The sequence below is a fragment of the Crocodylus siamensis genome, chromosome 10 (genome assembly GCF_052110815.1).
Source record: "Crocodylus siamensis isolate JL-2025a chromosome 10, ASM5211081v1, whole genome shotgun sequence".
NCBI lineage: Eukaryota > Metazoa > Chordata > Crocodylia > Crocodylidae > Crocodylus > Crocodylus siamensis.
This window is the reverse complement of record NC_143404.1, coordinates 41,090,142-41,112,102: the sequence shown is the minus strand read 5'-3', so window position 1 is coordinate 41,112,102 and position 21,961 is coordinate 41,090,142. Positions and strand designations below refer to the sequence as shown.

At 43.6% G+C, this 21,961-nt stretch overlaps 1 protein-coding gene and 1 long non-coding RNA gene across 2 annotated transcripts in view; one reads left to right on the top strand and one right to left on the bottom strand.

The window, feature by feature from the left end:
* Positions 1-10,372, bottom strand: part of LOC149856495 (uncharacterized) — a 40,343-nt gene extending 29,971 nt beyond the window's left edge. Inside the window, exon 1 of the long non-coding RNA XR_016444506.1 lies at positions 9,039-10,372. This is a non-coding gene — a long non-coding RNA (uncharacterized LOC149856495). The remainder of the gene's footprint in view (positions 1-9,038) is intronic.
* GDF5 (growth differentiation factor 5) lies at positions 6,057-12,725 on the top strand. The gene is made up of 2 exons (XM_090065253.1): positions 6,057-6,951; positions 10,384-12,725. The coding sequence occupies exons 1-2, from the start codon at positions 6,318-6,320 to the stop codon at positions 11,250-11,252; spliced, it is 1,503 nt and encodes a 500-aa protein (XP_089921379.1). The 5' UTR covers positions 6,057-6,317; the 3' UTR covers positions 11,253-12,725.
* Positions 12,726-21,961: the final 9,236 nt, after the last annotated feature.

Sequence of the window (21,961 nt, the reverse complement as noted above, 5' to 3'; positions counted from 1 at the left end):
CTGCTAGCATTTTGAAAGAGAGATGGCACTAGGAAGCTGCTCCCTAGTTAGAAGGCTGTTGTGGGGTGGTCTGTTCTGTTTTTGTATATCTGTCTCCAGACTTCACAGGTCTTATGCAAGATAGAAAACCAACGTAGATTTAGTTCAGTTTGTCTCATGGTAAGAATGAACCTGGGTGGGGGCTGGCAGCATCAGGCATCCCATTCTGTTTCTACAGGGATGGCAGCCCTGTCTTTGTAAATCCCAAAAATTTGCGAAGACATGATTTAGGTGTCATTGTCCAGTCGTTACCAGCTGCTGTTCTCATACACACAGAATCAGAGAAAAGTTGGGCTGGCCAGGCCCTCTGGAGATCACATCTAGTTCAACCCCCTGCTCGAGTGACCAAGCAAAAAGGCCGTGCTCCCTGCTACAGAGGAAGGCAAACCCCTCCACAGTCCATGCAAATCTAACCAAAGGGTCAAACTCCTTCCTGATCTCCAATGCAGTAAATGAGATGATCCTGAGCAGGGGGTCAAGGTCCTTTAACCGGGACCCTCCAGGTTTTAGTCCCAGCAGAAGCATTAGCCCAGCTCAGTCATAATTCCCAGCCTCAACTGCAGCCAATACCTAATGCTGCTGAGGAAAGCAGAAAAAAAATCTAATACCTGTAGCAAAAAGAGGGGGAAGGGGAGGGGGGATTCCTTCTGGATCCCATACAACTTGCAGCAAAGCATAGAAGCACAGGAAATAATATAAGCATAACTCCATATATCACACCCTCTACCTGCACAGCCAGAACTTCTTTTTCTGTGTCTCTGCCATTAACTTATCCTAGCTCCTTTAATCTTCTTTCATAACTAAACTGGTTGTGGAGCTCTGCTTAATTCTCCTGTTGCTCAGTAAGAGTCTCTCTGTGGCAGCTGTCACTTCTCCCACCAAGAAATTTTCATCCCTGTGGGCAGGCCCACAAGCCAGATAACATAGCTCTGCACTCTAGATGCAGCCCATGGGTCTCTCTATGAGGCCAGATATTTGGTGGTGGGATGAGCTGTGGCAATTAACACTGTCACAGGTCATCCTGCTGCTAAATTTTCAGCTGTTTGGGGAGCCCTTTGAACCAGGTGACACAGCTCTGTGCCTCAGATCCAACCTGTGGGCCATACCTTTGACACTCCTCCCATGCAGAAATAGTCTTGCACTTACAAGAATCAAAGAAGAGGAGAAAATGAGTTACAATGACTTCACTAAAATGAACACCCTAGCCCTCTCTGGGAATATGTTACCACAGAAGAAGTTTTTAAAACTCCCAAGTGTTCATTAGAACAACAGAGCTGGATATGGAGATCAAGCCAGCAAGGTTACAAGTGGCCCTGCTCTCACAGAGTGGGTGGGATCTTGTTATTAGAGACTCATAGGGAAACTATAGAAGAACCAAAAAGAGGCCCTTTGACATCAGGAGTCTGCTCCCTGGGGAACTTCACTCTGACATTATCAATAGGACCATCTTGATCTCTTCGTCAAAGAACAGCATCTTCTGTGTACAGATAGAAGTTGTAACCATAGTTGTTGCTGGCACAGTTGTTCAGCTGAAATAGCTGCCTCACTCAAAAATCTTTCAGAAAGGTGAGGTCCAACATGAGGACATTTTTGCCAATTGGGAGCTCCTGCTATTCAACCTGAGCACAGAGGGCATAGATATGTGGCTCTACAATGTCCATATCCTCTGAATGCGGGGTCACAGGGAGGTGAACGCTTGGATTGGGGGAGAGGGGGTGCCAGGGGTCAGGTAGGGGTCATGAGTCAACAATTCTTGATCTTTTTCTCTGCTAGCCCTTTCTTCCCCATGTGTTCACAAACACTGCAAGGGGAGCATAATTTATATTGCCATTTGCTTGCCCTCAGCCTTAACAAATATTCACCCAGTCCTGACTCCTGCTGTCATGTTAAGTTGCTGGTCTATACCACTTGCCTTGAAGAGACTGACACCACATCTTTCCTGGATCAAGTATTTCTTTACAGGCTTAATTTTTCATTCAAGTAATAAAATAATTCAGCCATAAGTGGGCCGCATTACCAGTCCCATACCTGAGAAGCTGCCTGCTCCAGGGCCTTCCACAAAAAGCCATCTTACTCCCAGTAAACATTGCTAACCCAATAACATTTTTAGTGACAATTTGCAAACTTTTTACTGACAACAAAACTTTTTTTACTGTCGCATGTTTTCGCATTTTGTGTAATGTAAATGTAACTGTTCTGCTAGGCCCTACCTTGCTTACAAAACTTCAGTTAGAAGAGCTGAGTTCAAATTTAGGCTTTAACACCAACCTTAGTAAAAAAAAAAATTAAAGTTTGGTTGTCAGTGAAAAATTTCTAGTAAAAAAAAATCTTGGGTTGGCAACACTGCTTGACTAAACCAATGGTTTATACCATGCTACCCCCACCTGCATACCCGGCATAATGCTGCTTCCCCCAGCACACCCCTCCCTCCCATCTTATCCCTGGTGGTCCTGCCTTCCCTGGACTGGCACAGGCCCACAATGAAGCCTACCTGCAACTCATTAACATTACAGGATGAGACATAGTGGCAGCAGCATGTGGCTAGAGATGGGGGGCTGGCGGTGTGATCTACACAACCCTGACAACTGGCTTCCTGCAGGGTGCTATGCTCCCACTCAGATTCCAGGTGGCACTGCTCTGCTCTGCTCTGTCAGTCTTTCAGTCAAGCTCTCGCTGTCCAGCTTCTTTCCAAGGGGGCCTTTAGTCAAGCAGACTTGTGGTAGCTTTGTGTTTTTAGAGATGGCTCACATTTATTTACAGACTTGAGAGGCGGGCATTTTTAGCCTGACTTTTTTTACAGACAGCTGGCACCCCTGGCCCCAGCATTCCTCCTCAACTCCTCCCAGTTCAGCCAATGGAGGCAGTCTCAGCAGGGATGTAGCTGATCATAGACGGATGAGGCTACACCCAACTCTCCTTAAGTGGCCTGCCACCCTTTGACAGACTGACACCCTCCCCACCAATATTCAGGGCCACTACCTCACTACTCAAGAACCAGTGTCTATTTGTGTCTGTTCCCTCTAAACATTCTGCAGTCCCTCGAAGGCAATGTTGCCTCTCTTTCTGGCTAATTCTCAGCCCAGTCTTTCTGGATGCTCTGTAGTTTAAACATAGGATGGTACCTATTTTAGGCCAGGTTTCAGTGAGAGTCTCTTCCAGATCCAAGTTTTGAGGGTGTTGGTTCTGAGGACAGCAGAACCTGTCAGACATTTAGGCTGCTACCTTCTGTTTCCTGTATTGCTGATGTTTTTTATTTCAAGTATTAGCAGACACTGGATGCAAGTATTTGCATTATACTGTCCATCTGCTCTTGTGACCTGGAACCCCTGCATGTTGGCTCTTCATATTGGAGATTTGGAAGGGCAGACTTGTTTGGATCCTAGTTCACTAAAGAAAGGTTATGCTTCAGTTCCTGTAGGTTCAGCAATGAATATTGTGCCAGCGTTTCATTCAGAGAGTTTGCATAGGGGTCTCCAGACAAGTAGTGTGATGGATTGTAGGGAGGTAGGCTGAAGGGATACTTTTTTTAGTGTTGTAAAAGCTGATGTGTTGGCATTTCTGACATGTTCTCACTCAAACAGGGCAGCTGCTGATAATGTAAAACAGACCTGGGTGCATGATCCTGGAGCTGCACACCACAGAACAAAGGTCAAAGGTAGCCATTAAGGGGCACAATGCTTAGAGACCAGAGCATTAGTCAAAATTCAGTTAGACCAAATGCCTAGGAGCCAATGTCTATCCAATGGTCCATAGATGACAGTGTGCCAGAAGTCAGGGATCTCATCCAGGAAGTAGTAAGACACATGGTCTGGGGATTGCAGGGGGACAACTATGTAGTGACAGTAGAATCTCCAAGTTAGTCAAATGAGACTCTCTTCAGAAGGCACTTATAAGCCCTTTCTTTCCTTTGCCCCTAGATATTTTGCTCTTTCACTCTTTTTCTCTCTGTTGAGTAGGTAAAACATTCGCTGCCAGGTGGAAGTAGATGAGGAGTGGGGAGTGACTGGATTCATTTAGTATTTTGCCATTTTTTGGCAATATTAATTTTCTGTTGTGAATTGTGGGCTATATCTAAGAACCAAGGGAGCCCTTTCAAATGAATTAAATGTGTAAATATATAAATATTGTCTTTACATGCAGTTGTGTTTTTCTATTTATACTTTCAGCAATGTACCCAGCCAGTATATAGATTCAGAGTAAATAACCTACTCTTTAGACAACTTTATCTGGAAATCTTGCAAAACTAGCATTTCTGCTCTGATACACAGAGCTTTCGTTTGAACTGCCAGAGGTCTGTGCTTCTGTTCAAATGAACTCCACTCCAGATCCTTTTACTAACTTGTGAGACTATGTTCCTGGTGAAACCAAGAATAAAACTGTAATTGGGAGGAAAACTAAGCCAATGCCAAGTGCTTTGGAAAAGCCACCTTCAATATGACTGTGCAAGTCACTGAACTTTTTCCTGAGGCTCAGATTCATAATCTGTGCAGATAATGGTACTTATGTTTGCAAAGTGCTCTGAGATCCTCAATTGGAAAGAGCTAATATTGGCAGGATATTATTTGCTATATTTCAGAATTTCTGGTCCTGGTTCAAAGCTGAAAGTACAGGTATGTGTGAAAAATAAAACAAAAATATCCAAAAATGGTGGCACTTCTCAGCCTCAGGAACAGTTGAAATTAAGTTTTTTGAGACTGAGTTCAACTTCAGTCTGGGAAGATAGTGAGGGGTCCAATTGATTGTTAATTGATCTGAGCCTGTCCCTGCATTCCAAGGGTTCAGTTAGAAAAATAAGAGTTCATTTTCTGTAGCTTATAGGAGAGATTTGTTTGCTCTATCCTGTTTGCATTATCTTTTATATTTAATTGCCTGTGGACTTTAACATAAAGGATAATTCTCATTTGTAAGCACCAACATATAATATATCACATGCTATTTCTGTGTGGTTGTATTGTGTACATGAATCTTTAAAACCTTTAAAGCGATGCACTAACTTTTTAAATAAAAAGAACACATTTATATTAAATCATTTAAAATATGAAATTTGGATTTTACAATCGGGTCTCTCTGGCTCCCTCAGTGCTTTAGCTTGACAGAACTCTAGTTCTCCTGCAGGGGACACTGCTGCTTAACACTGAAAGAACTTGTTTGATAGGTTCTGTTTCAGGAAATATATTACACAGCTGGGGCAAGGTAAAGAGGCATGGGGATGCCATCTGTGAGACAAAAGCAAAAGGAAACATTCCCTCTGTATTTAACAGAGCTTCAGTTTATTTGTTCAAATATTTGCACCAAACTGGAATTAGCTTTACTTTTGAACAGCATAGCAATTAATGCCCCTAAAACTAGTATGAATGTATGTGTTGTATATGTATGAAATTAAACTTTATCCTTGTTTAAAAAATGACCTTTGTTGGCAAAGTCCTTCCATCACCAAAAGGCAAAGTGAAGTCACTATTCCAATTCTTAGGAAAAGATTCCAACTCAGAATGGTTTTAAACATCTCTTATGAATCATAAGATGTTTTAATGTATTTATTCCAAGGGACTCTGTTAAAGATTCATACTGTTGATCTTACAATTTGTCCTGTTTGAATATGAAGTTCATCTAAGGCTAAGGTAGAGGTTGTATTGCCACTAAATGGCATCCTCTGGAGTGTTGATCCTACAGAGTTGTTTCACATGAGGCAAGGTATGACTCATGCTAATGGAAAGGGTAAAGAAGATTTTTTAAAGAAATATATTGCAGTTAAATTAGTTTAGACAGCATGACATCAGAGAGTAATTAAATAGGTTTTTGTTAGAATTCCGTTTCCAATTCCTGAGTTCAGGTTTGTAAAAGATTTCTGAGCACCTGCAGGTTTCTGTGTGAAATATTTTCACTGGAAAGGATTCAAAATGTAAAAAAAAACTTTTAACACAGAGGCAGCATTACGCCATTCTTCCTTTTTGGAAAAAAAGCCCCTTAGATTTAAACAAGACTCCTTCAAGTTTTCAGTCAGTTTTACAGAAGAAAAGGGGAGGTACACTTTCACTTTTCAAGAACAAGTTCTTTTTAGTTGCTAACTGAAGCCAGGGGAGAAACATACCTGACTAAATGTGCATTTCCACTATGGGACTGGATACAAATATTAGAGAAACAGATTTAAAGTGTTTTAAACTTAAAAGACAGCTATTTCTGCTGACACTGTTTTTTCATTTTTTTCATGTTTTCTTCTGCCAAACTGGAGGAACCTTTTCTGATTTTTTCTTTAGTGGCATTCAAAGAAAGACCAGAGGATGAAAATCTTGCACTTTCTCACTTTATTGCTTTGGCATTTGACTTGGTTATATCTGGATTTAGTTTCTGTAGTGTTGAGTAATTCTGAAGCAGGTCAGAGTAATCCTGGATCCAAATTAGGATTGCTAAAAGCAGAAGGAAAAGAAAGGAATCCCTTATCAAGGGCAGGTACCTTTAGGACTGGAACCCATGGATACAGTGCTGGGACATCAAAGGCTAGAAGTAAAAGCAATACTGTTCAAGCTGGAGCTCTCCTGTCTAAGAACGATGAACCAAAGAAGATTCTCTCTAGAGCAGGGACTACAGACCCAAAGGTAGGACATTCCCCTAACAGACCATCTGGAGTAAGGACAGTGACTCCAAAGATTCAGAATGCTGGCAGCAAGGCCTCACTGAAAAAAACTGGCACAGGCAATACTGATGCCAGTTCTTACAAAACCAAGAAGACTAAAGAGCTTCTAACACAAAGGGAATCTAAAGAGACTTTCAGACACCCCCCTATCACACCTCATGAATACATGCTCTCCCTGTACAGGACTCTCTCAGATGCAGAGAGAAAAGATGTTAATGGAAGTGTAAAATTGGAGGCTGGACTCGCCAATACAATAACAAGCTTTATAGATAAAGGACAAGGTAAGAAAGGAGCTAAGGTGTGAGTGTATGTGTATTAATGAAAGAAATGCATAGGTGTTCACACACCTGTGTGTATACATTTGTATATTCATAGAGTTACTTGCAAAATAATGATAATGTATTAAAGGCAAATAGCTTGACTGATTTAAATGTAATCAGAATTATATAACTCAGAGGCAATTTTGTCTTTTCAGTTTAAAATCGTATAAAATTCACCTGGAAACAGATATGGATGTTTGTATACTTATCAACCAATGCATTTAGGGGCATATTTTCAAATTTTAGGTGTCTAAATAGGCAGATAAGTGCTTCTGAAAATCTCACTATTTACCTACTAGGTACCTGACTCCCAATGGGACTAATCTATCTTGGTACTTCTGAAAATCCAGCAAGGTTCTTATCTTTAACTTTAGGTGTCTAAAATACTTTAGAAATCCAGCCCTTAAGCTTTTACATAATTAAATTACAACAGTTGATAAACTTGCATTTTATTATATATTAAACAGTTCCACAGGCATAAGATGTGCTAAAGACAGTCATGATTTCTTTGCTTTTCAGTGTATCGAAAAAAGACTTTCTATATAGAAACAACAGCCTTATATGTAGTAAGGGGAGAGCTGAGGGTATGTCTAAATTACAGTCACAAAAGTGACTCAAAGTAGTATAATGACACCTGAGCTAGCGTGGCTCCTGTTAGCAACCTAACTGAAGAAATTAAGAACCAGCTAATTAGGCTAAATAACTTCCGTGACTTCAGCATAGCCATAACCTGAGAATCTGTGGCACAATTCTTCTGTTTGTGGAGAATGAGCCTAGTATAGTGCATGCACATATCCTACCAAGAAAAAATGAAGTTTCATCCTCTTCTTATTGGTCAGGTAAGCACTCACAGAGGTCAGATGTTAACCTTACTCAGGTTGGGCAATGATCCTAATGTTGTTTTCAGTGAAATCAGCATGGATTTTCTTATGAACTGGATGAGGCCTCTAGACCACTGCCCCGGCAGTGCCAAGGTGGTCACTGATCCATTTTAGAAGGGAAACTCAAATGGGATTTAATTACAAACAGTCTGGTTGCTGTAGAGGAGTGGATGCTAATAACATACTAATATGTTGTTTAGCCATGTTTCTTATAACCAGGGATCCTAGTTTTCTCTGATAAAAAATCATAAATTCTCTGATAAAAAATCCCAAATCCGTGATTAAAATGAAAGGACTCTCACGCCCCCCCAACCCTTTGGCCCTGCTTATGACCCGCAGTCCCTCACCTCCAGCCCTGCTGGAGGGGGCCCCCAGCTGCCAGGGCTACGGGGCCAGAGACACAGGTCCACAGCCCCCTGCCTCAGGGAGGAGGCTGCGGCTGCTGCAGCAGATCAGAGCACAGAACCCAGGTTACATGCAGGCTGCTACAGGCTTGGGTGGGAGTGGGGTCTGGCTCCCCACGGCTATGTGCACTCCTGGGGGGGGGCAGAGGGGACTCATGTCCCCCAGATCTGTGCGCGGGGCAGAGGCAGGTGTAGGCTTCCCACCCTACTGCCCTTCCCTGGGGCCTCTGCATACCAGTGGGTGCGACCCAGCTCTGCAGGACAGAGTGGGGCCATGCAGGAAAGCTGCTTGCCTCTGTGAGCTCTGCACTGCCCTGATGAGGCATCCCCTGCTGCTACCATGCCCACAGGGGCATCTTGCTAAGGCAGTGCGGAGCTTGCAACTGCAAGTAGCTTTCCTGCTCTTCCCTGCAGCACAAGGTTGCACCTGCCAGGCTGTGGAGGACCCAGGGGAGGGCAGCAGGGTGGGAGCCCAAGCCTGCAGCAGGCAGCCTGTGCCCCTACCCTGCACACAGATCTGGGGGGGGCACAGGTTCCCCCTGCCCCCTGGGAGTGTGCACAGTGGCAGGGAGCTAGTCCCAACCCATGCCCACCAGACAAGTTGCCCACGGCTCTGTCCCACTCTCCCCCAGGACCCTGCAGCTGCACATTGTGGCCCCAGGTCCCAAGCCCCATGTGCTGCCCATCTGGGCAGCAGCCCCAGCCCCAGCCCTGCCCAACTCCCTCCTTATGGGGGCTTCAATTCCCCCTGCTCCACACTTACCTGCAGGAGCTGCTTTCCAGGCTGCCTGGTGGCCATGTGTATGTGCATGTACATGATGCCTCCTGCCTGACTGCCCTCCTCCTACCTTCCCCCAGCTCCTTGCAAGCTGGAACTCTGCCAGCCTGCAGACAGCTCTTTGCAAAACTGCAAAATCCATGGCTTTCTCCAGTAAAATGATAAATCTGTGGTTTCCTCTGCTAAAGGGGAAAATCCAGATTTTGTTCTGTTTTTCCATGGAAAACAGAAAACCTGGTTCCCAACTCATAAACCTCAACAATAAATTTGACATAAGGCTTTAGGGAGTAGGAGTTTTTTGCACTGTCTGAAGAGGCTGTGACTCATGTAGAGTGAATTTAATCAGGCATTGTCTTTGTGCCTGATAGTTCCTTGAAGATATAGTTTTAAAGGTCTGATTAACCATTGAATTCTCCAACAGTGAATCTGCCCTTGGGCAGAGGCCTATCATGAGGCCTGGGTACCACTGAAGTGTCATGTCAGTCCTATTGCAAGGATGTAAGTAGTGGATAAGTCCTTTGAATGCTCAACCTTGGAGGTGGAATCTCTGTCAGTTGGCTATAGTTGATAGTTTGGGGCTACAAAACACATACAGATAAGAAGATGACATTTCCACAAGAAAAGCTCAGAATACTGTTTCCCTCTTAAATCATTGAGTTCCTCTGCTGTGCTTTACTGCAGAGTAGACGAATTAGCCGTTCAGTAAAGTGTCACCATCTATATGTGCAGCAGTATTAGGCCATAGTAAATCAATTAACTCCACCATAAGAAGTACTGTCGGGGACAGTACTATCTTATAGAAGAATAATTAACTGTGATTAAACATATGTGTAGACACTGACACAGACGTAAATTGCACCTGGTCAGCCCAGCCAGCCAGGGGCTGGACACTAGCCTGGCCACACGGCTCAGCACTTCAGCACCCTTATGTCCCAGACAGCCCCTGTGATGCCACCACCCAGAGCCTGTTGCTGATCCCCTGTACCCCTGCCAGCTTGGGTCTATGCTGGCCTGCTCAGATCACTGCTGTTCTGGGTGCACATGTAAACACTTCACCTAGGAGTAGTTTACTCTGGCTCAAATTGCTTCAGAGTTTATTACTTCATATTAATTGCACATGTAGATATACCCTTTCAGTCTCATCTCAGAGCAGATTCCTTAGACTGCATAGATTGGTTAAAAGGCTCTGTATTATGACTTCCAAGACTGTGGGCTAACTGAGTGACCCTGTGATTTTATAAGCAAACTTCAGAAATGTCATGAGGATTTTCAGAACACATACTCATTTGCATTTGAAATAAATTTAAAACTGTGTGTGGTTTTTTTTTAGATGAACGAGCTCCAGTCATAAGAAAACAGAAATATACTTTTGACATCAGTGCATTAGAAAAAGATGGTTTGTTGGGGGCAGAACTGCGGGTATTAAGGAAAAAGCCCTCTGATACATGGAAGCCTCATTCTCTTGGGAAAACTTCCCAAGTGAAATTATTTAGTTGCTCCACAAACCGACAAGCAGCAACTCTCCTGGATTCTCGCACCGTCAGCATTGCAGATACGCCAAAATGGGAAGTATTCGACATTTGGAAACTTTTTAGGAATTTTAAAAACTTGGTTAACTTGTGTTTTGAATTGGAAGCTTTCGACAGGGGAAGAGCTGTTGATCTAAGGAGTGTGGGTTTTAACAGAACAGGGAGGCAAGTCAATGAAAAGGCTCTCTTCTTGGTATTTGGGAGGACAAAAAAAAGAGACTTGTTCTTCAATGAAATCAAAGCCAGATCTGGCCAAGATGACAAAACTGTTTATGAATACTTATTCAATCAGAGGAGGAAGAGAAGAGCTCCTCTAGCCACCCGGCAGGGGAAGAGGCCCAACAAAAATCTGAAGGCAAGGTGTAGCAGAAAAGCTCTCCATGTGAATTTTAAGGATATGGGCTGGGATGACTGGATAATAGCTCCTTTGGAATATGAAGCTTATCACTGTGAGGGACTCTGTGAATTTCCTCTTCGATCTCATCTAGAACCCACCAATCATGCAGTTATTCAAACATTAATGAACTCCATGGACCCAGAATCTACTCCTCCAACTTGCTGTGTTCCCACCAGACTGAGTCCTATTAGCATTCTGTTTATAGACTCTGCTAACAATGTAGTCTACAAACAATATGAAGACATGGTAGTGGAGTCATGTGGGTGTAGGTAGCAGCACAATCTCTCATGTTAACACTAAAAAGACAATATTGGAAAATGATAACCTTTCCTCAAGCACAGGTAACTCTTTCTTACTCTTGGAGTAAGCTTATTTACAAAAATAGTAGAGAGGGGAAAATCTGCTAATATCTCTAATATCTGTCTATAAATCTCTTATTTTAGCAGTACTTTGGTGCTGTTACACTCAAACTTAGCTTAGAAGTATGTCATTACTCCCATAATCACATAAAATTGTTCTCACTAATGATCACTTCAGATTATAGTAAAATTACACATCCCAAAAAGATTGGCTTTTTTTTTAATCCTGAAGAAATGGGTACACATAATGTTAACTGTACATACATCTTTATCTAATGTTTTTGATCCTTTAAACATAACTCCTAAAACTGAGCATGTCTGAGTGTCACTGCTACAGTTTTCATCATAATGTCCATTAAGAAATGTTTGAAAAGAACCTTTCAGTCCATAAGAGAAAAGTAATGTCTCTATGCACTCAGAGGCTGGTGTAGTTATACAATGGGTGCATCTACACATGCGCTTGATGGTGCAGTAGACTAATTTGCTGCAGCATAAAACAACACAGTCTACACATGCAACACTATTAAACCACAGCAAACTAATTTTTGTTGCTCTAAGATAGTACTCTTGGGAACAGTACTATCTTACGACAGCAAAATAGCTGCATGTAAACACATATGTAAATATTGACCCAGGCGTATATTGTGCCTGGTCAGTCCAGGCGGCAGGGGGGCCAGGCCCCTGCCTGCTGCCTACCTACATGGCTCTGTTCTTCGGGCATTCTCCTGCCCCAGCCACCCTCTCCACCACCCAATGCCATGATCTGGAGCCCAGGGCTGACCCCCTTGAACCTGCTGCCAGCCTGGGGCTGCTCCATCCCAGCTCAAAGTGCTGAGGTCTCTGGTACACGTGAAGATGCTGCACCCAGGAACAGTTAAGTCCAGTGCCAAGTGCATCAGAGCTTATGTAATCAATTTAATTGCATGTGTAGATGTGCCCAGTGATAAGAACTTTTCTGGTTAGCTCTTAAGCTATATGTATATGAAAAGGAATCATTAAATAGAATACGCTGCCTTAGTTTTAAATTGTACATGGAGATAGATTATGCAAAAGCATATTTGTTTCAATGTATGTTTTATTACAAGCATCATATCTTTCTTAAATAGCCAACTAATTCATTGTTATGTTGTAAATTGTATTACTCTGTATAAGGTTCAGAATGTTCTCAAATGCTCATAGTAAAATTAGTCAATACCAGCGTAAAAAGTTATAAATTATTGACACAGCACTATGTGGTGTCTAGATATCTGAATCTGCATAAATATAATTTTATTAATATCATTTATATTGAATGGTTTATACAATAAAAACCATGAGAAAAGATCATGGGTGGCTAGAAATGTTGATACCACGTCTCAGAGTGTATATTTTTGCCTCCAGTTGCATTTACTAAGAGAGAAACTGAAGATATTTCTTCTGGAATGTTTATAAATAGAATGCATGATGGTCTGGTCTGGAGAAAAGTCCTTATTAATCTGAGTTTGGGGCAAGAGTGAGTTATGCAGATGATTGCAAATTAATTCCCTTAACCCTTGCAACACTTTCCATATATTCCACATATGCTACATCCATTACAGAAATGTTTTAGAGTATGAATTTGTCTTTTGACTGCTTTTGGGATCCTTTCACTTAGAAAGCCAGGTGTCTTTGGGTGCCTATAAATGTGCTTGTTCACATTCTAATTAGAAAGTGTTGGAGCAGACTTGATCAATCATTGCCTCACCTTCATTTATGTTAAGCCCCAGTGTGTTTCAAAATGACTGTAGGGCTCTTTATGTAAACCTTCTTGAATGAGTTTTAGATAAAGTGTCCCGTGGCCATTCTGAAATGTGCAGGGGCTTAGTACATGTGATGATGAGCTGTTTTAATTAGAGCGGCTATCCAGGAACCACTCTAATTACACGCCCCCCCCCCCGAGCACATGTATAGGTAGCCTCTGCCATTACTAGCCCAACTGTAGAAGACTCTGAGATGCCTCTAAAAGTTAATAAAACAGTTTTTACATACCCTAGAATATTTGACTCTCAGGATCAGATACATTTGTTTCTTTCCAGTCTAGTAGTATCAAGGTACTTGCTTTTCTGTATCTGAGCTCTGCTCGGCCCAAAATACTGGGTTGTGAGAATCATCAAGAACCTGATTGTGACTCCTAGGTGGAACTAGATCTGGCTTCTAGCCATGGCTCCTGGTGTGGTTGTGTCGGCACCAGCAACCAAAAAGCCCACATCACCGCTGCTCAACCTCCAGAGCAGTGACAACCAGAGCTGCAATGTCAGCAGGGTCAGCTGGGAGTAGAACACAGGCAATTTTACTCACCAGCAGCAACTGAAAACACTAAATCCTGTAGAGGTAATCACAACCTAGGTGCTAGCTATGCTGTCACTGTGACGCCAGCAGCCCTGGTAACAGGACTGAGCAGCGGTGGCATTAACACTTTGGCTGCTGGTAACTGTGGCAAAAAGCTCCGTAGGCTAGATGACCCACCTTCACAGGCATGCTTGAAACCCTGCTCTAACTTATACTAGCAGTACCCTGAAGAGCCATATACCAACTGTAGACCAAAAGAGCGGTGAAGAGCCTGGCCCTGCTGTTGTAGTAGATAGTACAGTTGGGGGAGAATTTCACATCTGGGGAGGAAAGAGGAAACATTGTGGTAGAAGGTTGAATAAAATGTTTTGAAATGGCAGGCACATGAAGCTGCGTAGGGCTTTGTAACACTGAATAAGTTCTGGTAAACTAAATAAGTACACAGAGAGCAGCAGAGATGGTTATGAAAGCATGATCAATTTATTTACCAGAGGACTTAGCACTTGATCACAATTTTCTGAAATTTGTGGTGATACCTAGGGGCATTACCAATATCCTTATCCCCTATTTCAGTTCTCTAAACACAGTCAGCTGTATGTCTTCAACCTTCACTCATTACCCATTTCAGGGTAGGATGTTAAAGTAGGTCCCAGACACACTGATCCAGTCACTTGCTACCTATCACGCTGCTGGGCTGAGTAGATTTGGGGCACCTGCGTATCATTTTTTCAGTAAGCTGTGATTAGTGCTATTGTCTCAGGGGTGATGTGTAGGGTGTGGACAGGGGTGCATGTGCACTTCCTGAGAGCGCCGGTGCACCCCCTGTTAGGCTGCAGCTGGTGGGCAGGGGGGCAGGTGGGAGCACCAATGCCCCCCCCCTGTGAGCACTGGCCGGGGAGCGGGGCTGCCAGCAAAAGCAGCCATGCTGCTTCTGGAAGTGCCTATGGAGCTCTGGAAGCGGCGTGGCCACTCTTATGGTGAGTGAGATCAGCACACCTGCAGCCAGTGGGATCAGCCACTGGGGGACCCCCCCGGCCAGCTGGATTGGCTGTCGGGGGACCCCTCACCCAGTTGCTAACTGGTGTTGGGGGGGCCACATGCCCCCCCGACTCAAAAGGCACCAGACACCCATGTAACTGCCCAGTAGCCTCCTCCAACCAAAATGATATTATTTGGCTTCTGGAACTAAGCATTAGAGAACAGGGTTTTAAAATAACAAACAGTTGACAGACTCTTCTAATCTTATGCTTTACTAAGAAGCTCAGTGATGTTGCCTTTTGTCTTCAGTTACAGAAACAGAACTGAATTGCATTCACCTAGTAACCCACAAGCCTCCTGTGTGTCTTAGAACAGTGTTTCTCAACTCATGGGTTGCAACCCAAAAGTAGGTCACAAAAATATATGAAAAGGTTGTGAACAAACTTAAAAAATGGATCATATTTTGCATACATTTTTGAAAAAGTAAATGCTGCTTGTGCTTCTCCATATGTTAACACTGAGCATATTAATAAACAGGGATCCAGGTTTTTTGTTTGCCATAGAAAAATGTGGATTTTCTCCTTTAAAGGGGCTGCTTGGGCCTGTGGGGAGTGGAAGGAGGGCAATCAGGGAGGGAGCACCATGTGCATGTGTAGGCAGGTAGTGTGGAAAACAGCTCCTGCAGCTCCCTGCAGGTAAGTCTATGGGGCAGGGATGGGGGGACACAGACAATGCATTGTGGGGGACACAGGTGACATGCTGGGAAGGCATGGGGGGGCATGTTCCCCCTCCAGATTTGTGCACCCCCAGCAGGCACAGGGCTGTGGCCTGGCCAGACTGATATGGGTAGGAGCTGCCTATGTTGCCCATAAGTTAGGACCTGGTGCAGTAGGGTGAGCCCTGCTGGCCAGCTGCACCACCAGCAGCATGAGGAATAATTGGCGGGGGGGGGGCTCTGCACTGCCATCACCTCTACCGCTGCTCCCTTCTGGTCAGTGTGGGTAGCCTGAGGGAACAGTAGCAATGGTAGCTCGGCCACAGAGATGGGGTAGAGCTAAGATCTGGTGAATGAGTGGCTGGCTGATAGCAAGAGGAGATGAAGGCAGCACCCCACCACATCTTTTACTCCTCATGCTGCTGGTGGTGGGGTTGGTGGAGGGGTTCCAGCAGTGGCAGCAGCAGCCAGTGTCCCTGCTCCACTCTGCCCTCCTATGCCAGGTCCATGGAGGCAGCTCCTGGCTGCAGCCCTGTCCCTGCTGTGGGCACACGTATCTGGGGAGCACCTGCCCCCCAATATCCCACAACCCCCTGTCCCCCCTGACTCACACGCTTCTGTCCCAGATCCCATCCCGACTCAAGTTAACTCACAGTCTCCCAGCATCCCAAGATGCTTTCTACTTCCCCTGCAGCCCCTCCCTACAAGTGGGAGGCTAGCCTTAGCCCAAGCTGTCTGCTCCAGTGGAGCAAGGTGGGCCCTGACCCCAGACTGTCACAGAGCTGAAGTCAAGACTATCTCCAATGATAGTCTTGACTCTGGTCCAAGTTAAACCACTTGAGGCTTACTCTAACTCATATCAGCCAGTCATGATCCTCAAGGAATCATTCTCGAAATAAGCAGATCCAGAAAGCTTGAGTTCTGGCTAGATCTTCTTTCCACCCTGAACTTTCCCATGCACTGGAAACTGCAGACAGAAGCAGAGGAGCTTATAATACCAACTCTTCACCCATTGCTGGACTCCTTGATGCTGGAGGAATCTTCAGATGCAGATACCTCAGTGCTTTATGTAGCTTATGCTGTGCTGCAGTGGGGCAGATTCTCTGCCCCTCCTGACTGATATATCCCCATCCAAACTCTCAGTGTTTGAAGAGATACCCAGGTAGATGAACACCTCTTTCGAGGGCACAATATTTGAAATGTGAGCTGGGAAAACTGAGGTAGCACCTGAAGGAGACCTTGAGCTGCATTATATGTACTAGTGAGCTTTTCTTGCTCCTGTTAATGCATTTTATTCCTTTGACCACTGTAAATGTCAATTCACTGTCTTCAGTTCTACAGTTATAGAGAAAATATACCACCCAGGGTACAGAGCTGTAGTAAGGCCATGAAGAAAGAGACAAAAGTTGTTTAAAAATCAGTTTATTCTAATGTGGGACCAATGCTAAAATGCATTTATCATGAATATATGCTTACTGCATGACACAGATTTGAGGTTTTATTTTAATTCTGATTTGATTCCTTGATTTGTCATTCTGGCTATTAAGGTGACTCTATCTATTTATTTGTTAGAGTTATACCCTCCCCTATCCATAAAGCACGCGCACATACATGCACGTGCACACACACACACATGCATGCACACCCCTGCAATGATTCTATCCATAAATTACAGATATGTGCCCTAGATTTTAACTCCATTTTCATGTAATTTTTACTTAGGGATATGGTACAGGTTGCTAAATGGTTTCCTCTGTGGTATATGCTGTATACTCACAGACTATATCTGCCATAGAGGGCTATCTGGGGCAGAATTCAGTTTGTGTAACTGATTATTAGATGTTTATCCAATGACTACAATTCATTTAAATTTTCAGTTCTGGAGGTACCAGATTTTTTTGCTGCTGTTGTGAAAGCAATTCCTTTATTTTAATAGATCTAAAGTTTGGTGAACAAAGAAAAAACATTACCAGAGTGAACTGCCTATCTAATCATTTTTTAACTACTTAGTATTTTTAATGAATTTGAAATCACAAAGTTGTTGTAAATCAAGATTTCATAAAAATATTCAGTTTGAGATATTAGGAGATAAAACAGCAATCAGTGTATACCAGGCTTAAAAGAACTGTTAACAGCGGCTTTCTAGTTAATAAGATATTATTTATCACAGAAAAGCTCAAAAATACAGTTGAGGTAGACTTCATTTAACAAATTTATTTCTAAAAAGAGAGAGATAACTTTAGCATACCAACATGTGAATCGTACACATGGAAAAAGATGGAAAAAAATCCAGAGGGCCTTGGAAAAACTACATACTGCTGTTTCTACTTGTGATCTTAATACAGTATGCAAAGGCTGGCACCCATAATTGCCAACTGTCCTGCTTTTCATGGGTGAACTGGTGTTAGCAGCTGGATAACATGCAGAAGGAGTGGTAAAATAATACAGGTTAAAAGTTCAACTTTCCACCTTTATGATGGTAGATTTTACTTTAGCTGAGAATGCCTCGTTTGTATTTACTTTTTAGGGTCATTATCTGTCCCTTGAGAGTCTTTGTAAAGGTCTAAATTTCAAATAAACAGTACACTATAAGACAGGTATGTGTGGCTAATTTTTGTTGTATTTGGCTAAAATATGGTACTAAGCTGAATAGGTAAACATAAAAGTATGCCATTTAAAACAATGCATTCCCATTAGTGTTTGAATATGTGCCTAAACTCCATGTACACTTTTACATGGTTATGTCATTTCCTGCATAAAATGTGCTTGTTTATGCAGCAGCCATATGAAAGATGCAGTAACTCGTTATGTGGGCTATTTGAAACTGTTCTTAAAAACATAAAAACCCCTTGACCCTTGTATAATAAAAGGTGTTAAAAGATACTGCTTTTATAACATCTTAGCCAAGACTAATAAGAACGTACAAACCAAACAAAAAAATTTTACTCTGTAGTCCTGGTCAATTACACGTTATTTTATGAATTACTATTGCTAATGGATAGTAAAACAGTATTTTGAGAAGACAGACATAAAATTATACAAGATTTCACTGCTCTTCAACAAGTTTTAAGAAATAATTAATTTTTTTTGTGGAAAATAGTGATCTATATTACATGCCTTTTTCTATGTGCTTAAGGAGGACATTTTTTTCTTATCTTTTCTTTCTTAGAACATATCCCAAATGTATTTATTTATTTTATTTATTCTGGCCTGCACACTTAGTTCCTTGAACTTTATCTCAGAATCATGATGAATCCAGTCAAACAGGCTAAGCATATCAGGGAAGAGCTCTGAGAATCAATCTTAGGCCCCTGGCAGATGTTGAAACAATGGTGATTGGAGGAATTTTATGCCCTGTCCTAGACATACATGGCCAGAGGCACAATGTTTGAGATGGAGCATAACATTACCCTGATCCCAGTTGTACCACCAAGGAGCTGCCCCTGTAGATCAGGCAGGGGTGGTTTTGTCCAGGACCCAGGGCTACCCCAAGGCTCCAGCAGTTCAAGACCTAACGCTGTGTAGGATCACAGGTCAATCAGCAGCCTTGAACCCAGGACATTGGCCTATCTGAATTAACCACTCACACCAGTCTGCTCCTTCCTCAGCTGTCCAGGCAGGCGGACACATGTAGTTAGAAACCTCCATCTGGGCCTAGTCATCCTTCTTTTACTTCATTATCTGACCCTTTACCCCAGCCCATATAAACCTCTGACCCTGAAGATGAAATGTCTGGGCAACAGGGTCCAGCCCTTACCCAGGCTGGTTCTCATGGCTTGTGCCCCTACCAGCTCTCTGCCTGATCTCTTGACAATCTGACCTGGCTTCTCTTCGACTCCATGCTCTGCCTAACACTCTGGTTTTCTGATTTGGCTTCTTGGGTTGACCTGGCTTTCTGGCAGTTGGATCTCACACACTCCTACTAACCTTGGCTGGCCCCTCAGTCTCTGAGTGACTCCCAGACCTGGCTGCCTATGACCTGGCCTGACACCAATCTGGCAATCAGCTGATTGTCGAAACTGGCCCCAGATGGTCCTGGGCTGGGTTTGTCCATGACCACAGAGCACAGGCCATGGCTTATGTTGCAACTGGCAAAGGGTTGCAGGGTGCCCCTCTGGGAGATATTACCAGGGGTCATGCATTCATAGATTCATAGAAGTAGGGTTGGAAGGGACCTTGTAGATCATCAGGTCTGACCCCCTGCCCTGGGCAGAAGAGAAAAACCGGGCTCAAATGACCCCAGCCAGGTAGACGTCAAGCCTCCTCTTAAAGACCGCTAGGGTAGGAGCCATCACCACTTCCCTTGGAAGTTGGTTTCTGATCCTAGCCACCCTGACTGTGAAGTAGTGCCTTCAGATAGCTAGTCTAAACCTACTCTGTAACAACTTGTGGCCGTTATTCCTTGTTACCCCAGGGGGCACTAGGGGGAACAAGGTCTCTCCCAAACCCTGTTGGTCCTCCCTAGTGAGTTTATAGACAGCCAACAGGTCCCCCCTTGGCCTTCTCTTGTGAAGGCTGAACAGGTTCAGGTCCTGTAGCTTCTCTTCATAGGGTCTGTTCTGCTGTCCCTGGATCATGCAGGTGGCCCTCTTCTGGACCCTCTCAATGCTGTCCACATCCCTCCTGAAGTCTGGTGGGACACAGCAAACACTGCTGGCTGCTTACCCCCAAAGGCCCTGGGTCTGGTAGGATACAGCAGGTGCTGCTGGTTGCCCGTTCCCTTGGTAAGAAGGGCCAGGCAGCCAAGCTTGGTAGAATTAGGCCCTTGGCTCCTGTGGATGGCAGGAGTGGAGGAGGGGTGGGAATGGACCCCTCCTAGCATCTGATGATATAGGTTATTGCCTATGAAAGCTCATGCCTGTCTGAATCAGCTAGTTTCTAAGGTGTCACTCTGCCCCCCTTCTGCCTTTTGTGTTCCAGATGCAACTTGGTTGCAAAGTGGTACCATAGCTGCACCTGTTATGATCAGCAGAATCCTGCAGGCTACAGGTTCCAGCCTACCGGGGCCCAAGGCAGCTCTAGATGACCAGAGTGGAATATAATCAGGCTGGGGTTTAAATGGCTACTGTGTGTCTCTGGAGATGGTTTACAAAGCACGGTCAGAGGCTGCACAAACACATTACCTACATATACCCAAGTGTAGCCATGTAGTATACTTACCCACCTACATGCCATTAAAAAACTGAAGCAAAATACCACCAAGATGGGTAGACGTGTAAGTGGTACTTAACCATCTACTTGGCCAAATAGGCTCCTATCCAAAATGTTCTTGTTTTTTGGGTGCCCTTTTGCTGTGACACAAAATACCATTTTGTTCCAGGTTTGCAGTTCATGCAGGTTGCCCCCCAGTGAAGCTGAAGGAACTGCCGATATTGAAAATACTCCCACTGAGCAAACATGTATAGAAATGATCTTTCAGCAGTAGATCTATCAAATGCCGACAACTTGCCATCCCTTTTCCAGACTTTCTTATGAGCCCATCTGTGAGTCCCTGAACCACCCCACCCCAGTATTTACAGTCCAATTCACAGAGCAGCAGGGAGGCAAAGAAAGTGTGGGGTACGTGGTTGAGGTCTGCTTACCTCTCCCTCTCCCCACTTCCTGGGATGACATGCTTTACTCCTTTTCATATAATACATTATTTTTAAAACAAACCATTTCTTCTAGAAAAAGTCTACATCTTAAATTCAGGTAGAAATCAAATGTAAAAAGCTCTTATATGCACTGTAGATGTGTCTGATGCTATATTTTTGTAACTTGAAAATTGGAAAATCTGCATGCTTCTTAAATTCAAGAGTTTTATACAGGAGGAAGGTGGTATTTAATTTCATGGTATTACTCAGTAACCAGTACTTCTGAGTTCTACAGTTTCAGACAAGGGCTAGTCCCTACTAAACAAGCTGGTACTAGAGCTATGGGGAAGCTTGTTTGTTTAGATCTGTAGACAAGTTTCTTTCTGTAATAGGGAGATAGTACACTTCACACCTTCTGTAGATGAGGTACCTTGCAGCTTTCCAGGGGCTCTTTGCATCCATCCACAATTACCCCCAAAACTGTTGTGCTTAAACCAGATAAAAAATCCGTGTAGGGCAAGTAACATACCCATGAGAAAAGTTGACAAAACAAGACTAATGCACAAATCAGAGTAAAGTTGAGACCTACATCAACAGGCCTGCCCTCAACAGATATGAAAAAGATATGTATTCCAGTAAATGGTGAACTATGTTGGGAAATTTGTGCCTAATCAGGCTGCTCAAACTACAAACCTGAGAGCACTACTGTGCAAACAAGTCAAATGACTACGCTGTGCAAAACTTAATATAAGAATTTAAGAAAGTGCTAAAATAAAGTAGAAAGGCCCAAATCCTAACAACAAATTGTTGTGCACATGTACATCCCGGCACATTATCCTTGAAGCAGTATGATCAGAACTGGACAGCAATTGCTTATTTGTCTTGAATGCTAAAAAACCCCCTGAGAGTTGTATGCTTAAACAGTGGAGGTGGCACTAGTTTTAAAGCAGGCCTGGCCAACTGGCAACACAGGGGTTGCATACAGCCTGTGAGGGGATATTGTACAGCTCCTGGGTTCCTAGGCAGTGGCAGCTGAGCACTGCCCCTATG